The sequence below is a fragment of the Dasypus novemcinctus genome, chromosome 16, assembly GCF_030445035.2.
Source record: "Dasypus novemcinctus isolate mDasNov1 chromosome 16, mDasNov1.1.hap2, whole genome shotgun sequence".
NCBI lineage: Eukaryota > Metazoa > Chordata > Mammalia > Cingulata > Dasypodidae > Dasypus > Dasypus novemcinctus.
Genome location: NC_080688.1, coordinates 7,570,365 through 7,576,413, shown reverse-complemented (window position 1 = coordinate 7,576,413; position 6,049 = coordinate 7,570,365). Strand labels below are relative to the sequence as shown.

Sequence of the window (6,049 nt, the reverse complement as noted above, 5' to 3'; positions counted from 1 at the left end):
TGTCAAGGGGAAAGTAGTGCATTTATATGCTTAACTGAATTAGAGAGTGGACACATTTGAGCAACAGGAGGTAACTCTTAGGGAATATATAATAAAATACTAGGCTAATTTTCACCTGGGGACGAGCCTCCCTGGTGCTGAGCAATTACAACCAATCACTAACTGGTGAAGCAATGAGAAAAAGACCTTGAATAAAAGGGGGAAATGGTAAAGACAAAGAAGATTATATGGCTAAGAGGCTTCAGAAAAGAGTTGGGAAGTCATCAGAGTTGCCATTCTTATGCATGCCTCAGCAAGGTCCCAGAGACAGCCAAAGTAGATACAACCCTGGGTACTACTGGTGCTCCTGAAGGCTACACAGACACACAGGTTCTACAGTCATGGCAAATGGCTCTAGAGTTCAGTGCCTTATCAGTGGATCCTACTTTGGAATTTGTGTTCCTGAGTGTGAAGGAACTGAACTCAGATGTGGCCATTCTACATATGCCTCTTCTGTCACTTTTACTGAAACTGTGCATGGTGCTGGGGTTGGTGTATACTCAGAAGACTTTAATCTCTGGACTGGCCATGTGCCAGCTGGGTCCTGAGTCTCAGAAGAGTTGCAACTCCTATTCTCCAGTTCATTGGACTTACCCAGGCCAGCTAACAGGGAGGTGAAGATGGTCAACCTCCACACCAGGGAATTGAGAGTGCCAACAGCTGCAAGCAGGAGAAGCACATCTATCAGTCATGTGTAATATAAGCCCCCTCTTGATACAGAGGTGGAGTGGACGTCACCATCCCAGGGTCCACAGAATGATGGAATAAAATATGGATTAGAGTTGATTTACTTGTATTCCTCTATAGAAATATTGTGATTAGTAATGTAAGAAATTGTACCACTGATGTGGAGAAGGTGACCACAGTAGCTGCTGATGATAGGGAGAGGGAAGATATGTGAAGTGAGGACATTTTTCGGTCTTGGAGTTGTCCTAAGTGATATTGCAGGGATAGATGCTGTACATTTTATCCTGCCATAACCCACTGAATATACTGAATATACTGAGGAAATTGTAAACTACAATATAAGCTATTATCCATATGGAGCAGCAGTGCTCCAAAATGTGTTCACCATATGCAATGATTGTGCCACAATGATGAAAGAGGTTGTTGATGTGGAAGGAGTGGTGGGGTAGGGTGTGGAGTATATGGGAAACTCTTATATTTTTTAATGTAACATTTTTTGTGATCTACATATCTTCAAAAATACAATTAAAAAAAAGAAAAGCTTCATCATTACAATCAATTCAAAGACCCAGTGCTATGCTCCTTTCTACTTCACTAGATACCAACCCTACACTAAAGGTATTCTTGCTGTCCCATTAGAGAATGAATCATAACTCACCAAGATGGGAATTTGATCATTTCAGTTATTATGAGTTTCTCTTCCCTCTGTATCCATGCCCCATGAAAACTTGAACACATGCATATGGCTTAGAGACATGCCCCAGCTAACCCCCTCTCCCATACATCACCTCCATCGTCTATAAAGGTTATCTAATTTATAAACATGTTCTTGTTAGCACTGAGAAATTTAACTTCATGAATCAGTCCTCAAGAAATTATGGAGATATTATTATAAAATACATTTAAAATTATTGTCCATAGATTCCTGGTTAATGATAGATGTCAAAAAACGAGTGAGTTGAAAATGGTGGTAAAACTTGGAAGCCTTTAATGGGAAATTGACAGGGCTCTTTTCATCCCTGATAGTTTCATGTTTGGATGCAGGCCCATTTTTGTGACATCTATGGAATTTTCTATTATAAATTTATATTTGCATGCAACAACTGCCAATTTTATATATTGGTTCAATTGGTTTCAAAGCATTTAAAGGGCCAATGAAACTATTTTACAAGTTGAAAACTTCCCTTGGAAGAGAAATTTGGCTCCTCATGATTTACTAATAATTCAGAATATAAAAATCCCCCCAAAAGAGTATTTCATCTTGACTTGAAGATATGTTCATTCCTAAATCTGTAACTATGACTAGGGAAAGGGAGTACATGATTGACTGATACTGGACAACTTCACGCATTTCATTATGGGTTAGCATTCTGTTCCTGACAGGATTCCCAAAACCAACATTTTAGAAAGAGAAGAGAGGCAATTTCTTAATAAGATGAGATACAGTTAACAAAGACACAGCAGTAAGCAGACAAATGATAAAATAGGGTCAATTAGTCCCTTTCGTTGCACCTAATTAGAGAATGCTAATATCCTTTAGGGTGGATTAATGATTTGTCTATGTAGTGACTGAAAGGAGAATTTGAGTTGTTTAATCCCTATCAGCCTATTGATTTTTTGGCTGTAGCACTTTAGTCATATTATAATACTAATATATAGGCTATTTGCTCAATGAGAGGAAAGTGAATTAATTAAATAATCTGAAGTAATATTTGTAGAAGGAAAATTATTTTGGACAGCAAAATGTAGATAAATATTTCCATTTATTTTAGCTCATAATTATTAACAACTGCTCCTATCAGAGTTATTAATTGAAGGATCACTGCTCAAGAACATTCCCATAGGACCATTGGTCATGCAACTAATAAACCATGGCATATGTTTGTTAACACATAGATGCAAAGACAGGCAATACCAATTGTTGGTTAAATAGTTAAAACTTAAAAATAAGAAAGAGTTGGTATCTCTGATTACTGTTTATATAACAATTTTATATTGCACCTGTGAACCAGTTCTATGCAGTCAATATTTTTGAAAATGAGAGCAATTTATTATTAAATTCAAGCTGCAAAACAAAGGAGAGGGATATTTAGATGCGTATTTTAATAGTATAGAGCATGCTGAAGATGAATTGTGAAATCAGATTTAAAAGGGAAGCACAGAAACAGTGCAAAGAAATAACAAAAATATAAAATAACTTGCAATGATAAGTATGATGCTTATGTTAATGTGTCAACTCAGCCAGGTATTAGTGCCTACTTATTGGCCTAGCAAGCACTGGGCTAATTGGAGTACCAGAATATTTATGGACTTTAGTCACCAGTGAATTTACTGCTTAGATAGCTGATTACATTTATAGCAGTCAGGGAGATTGCCAGCAGCATTGAGTAATGCTTTATCCAATCAGTTGAAAGCCTTAAAAGAGGAAGTGCTTTCTGGACTCAGAGAAAATTTACCAGCTTATCTTTGAACAGCCAATGTCTCTGAGAAACTCATTAAGGACTTTCATTGGGCTTTCATTGGAGCCCCCAGTTTGAAGCCTGCCTGTGGCACCTGGATTTTTGCATTCCCATGGTCACATGAGAGACTTTTACAACATTTCTTACTATTGATAAATATCTATTAATGATTTTGTTTTCCCTAGAGAAGCCTGGGACCATGAGACATACCCAAAATTTAAAAAATGATAGTTATATAAATTCAGATACATAACACATGATAGCATTATATTAAAAGTGAGATCATGGATTGATCTTTTCCTCATTAACAATACATGAAAATAAATAAGTAAAATTCATAAGCAAATATGAAGACCATAAGTAATATGGAATCATTCTGAAAAAGCCCCAAATGAAAATGTTACAAGGCACACAAGTAATTTCCATAGTATGCCACTAAATAAGTAAATGTTCATTGCAATTCCAGCAAGTCTCTTTTTCACTTAAAAATTAATTTTAAAAACTTTAAATCTATAACTATAGATCATCAATTTTGTTATGATTGGGCTTGGACACCAAGTCATCCATAAACATATACTCATATGCATTAATTGATTTTTTGGCCTTAATTGTACATAACTAATAAAATTTAATTAGGAAATGTACATCAAGAAAAAGCAGTGATAATCAATGGACCCGTTATTTTCAATTTCAAATATTCATCAGGAAAAACTTTCTATACAAAATGGGAGTGATAGTCACATATATATTTATATGTGCATACATATACATGTATTTGTATGAAGGGGAACTTAAACATGTATGCATACATCTGACAACATTTATATATATATACATATATGTTTGTGCATATATGTTATATATGTGTATATATATATATAAATTAGAGTGGACCAGAAAAATGAATGAGATAATATTTTTAAAAGATTACTAATTTTATTAGAAGAATTTGCTGTGTTTAACTAAATGTTACTAAATAATATAAGAATATGTGTGTTTCTAACAATTAAGACAAAGCATAATATCAGTTCTGAAACTAACTGGTAAGAACAGAAGAAACCTGTATGTTTTTGTGCCACACAAGTATAATGTATTCAGAATTCAGTTTTGCCTTTAATTCTATGAAATTTCCAGTGCAAGCAAGTTATTACTAATGTTTATTTTCAGATGATGTTATAATATTGTAATACTGCCATGTAGGGAGAATAAATGAGAAATTCAGCATACGGTCAATATTGTCTAGGCTGTACATTTTCCCTCTTGTTTAATATTAATAGGCACATATGTTCCCTACTGTTTCCCAGCACCTGAACATTTGGGGTATATTCTGAAATAGAGCATTCTACTTGATAATTTTGTGATGCAAAAATGAGTCTAAGCAGCAAGGAGTTCTCTGATCCATTATTTTACCAAGTGTACATCAAATATATTTGTACATGAGTTGTCTCCAGATAAGTTGAAGATAGTTTGTTGTATGCGGTTGTTCTCTGTGACTTTAATGCCTTCTGTATATGAGGTCAATCTTCCATGTCTTATTATTAAATTATCAATATCTTAGGAGGTTCACCTTCCCAGAACTTTCCTGAATGCTCCAGCCACCTCTTTGTTTCGTAGACTGTAGATGAGTGGGTTAAGCATAGGAGTGAGGATAGTGTAGAAGACAGACACTATTTCATCCTGCTCAGGTGTATGATAGGCATTGGGAAGAAAGTATTTGATGATGGCTGTTCCATAGAAGAGAGAAACCACAATCATATGAGAGGAACAGGTTGCCAAAGCTTTGCTCATCCCTACATTTGATCTCAAACTCAAAATAGTAGAGAGTATCTGCCCATATGAGACCATAATAGCTGATATTGGAATGAGGAGGAAAATAACCCCACTGACAAAAAGCCCATTTTCGTAAAGAGATGTATCAGCACAAACAAGTTTCAGGAGAGCTGGGATCTCACAAAAAAAGTGGTGAATTTCCCGTGAGGCACAGTAAGGGAGATTCAGAGAATATATTACATGGACCAAAGCATTAAGCAGAGCACTCAGCCAGGTGCCAGCCACCATAGATGCACAGACTGTAGGACGCATAAGAACTGAGTAATGGAGAGGGTGGCATATAGCCACATAGCGGTCATAAGCCATGACTGCCAGAAGAAGGCATTCTGCTCCCACAAGAGTCATGAAAAGAAAGAGTTGAATAGCACAGTTAATAAAAGAAATCTTATTCTTCCCTGATAGGAAATCAATGGCTATCTTGGGGACAAAAGTGGAGCTATACAAAAGGTCCATGATGGAAAGTTGACTGAGAAGGAAGTACATAGGTGTATGAAGTCGAGAGTCCATCCAAATGAGAATTAACATCATATTATTGCCAACAAGTGTCACAAGAAACACCAAACAGATGAAAGCAAAGAAGATGTTGGAGGCTTGAATATGGTGAAATAGCCCTAGGAGAACAAAGTCAGTTCCAGTTGTCTGATTGCTCCATTTCCCCATTCTCTCCTTCCCAATTCATCATCCTGGATAACCCAGAAAAAAATATTTAGTCTCATCACAGACTAGTCCCAACTTAATTTTACAACATGCCAACTTCTTTTTCTTCCCTATTCATACCACAATATATATTATGTGTTTTAACTACTTTCAGCTCTATTTCTACCCTACAAGTTTTCTTATTTCCATTCCATTATCATTGCAAGTTGATTTAAAATGAAGCCAAAATTTACCAAGATATTATTCCCAGTATTTTAAGGAAATACATTTAAACTACTTGAAAATTTGATAATTTTTAGGAGTGGCATTTTGATTAAAAATTAAAAGTCATACTTCTCTTTATAATCTTCCTCTATTTTCTATTACAAAATATTTAT

The 6,049-nt window shown here is 35.4% G+C and overlaps 1 protein-coding gene across 1 annotated transcript; it reads right to left on the bottom strand.

The window, feature by feature from the left end:
• Window positions 1-4,748: 4,748 nt before the first annotated feature.
• On the bottom strand, window positions 4,749-5,675 carry LOC131273696 (olfactory receptor 2T27-like). The gene has a single exon (XM_058277788.1). The coding sequence runs from the start codon at window positions 5,673-5,675 to the stop codon at window positions 4,749-4,751; it is 927 nt and encodes a 308-aa protein (XP_058133771.1).
• Window positions 5,676-6,049: the final 374 nt, after the last annotated feature.

Coding starts and splice junctions, on each gene's coding strand:
- LOC131273696 (XM_058277788.1), bottom strand. CDS start 5,675: ATGGGGAAATGGAGCAATCAGACAACTGGAACTGACTTTGTTCTCCTA.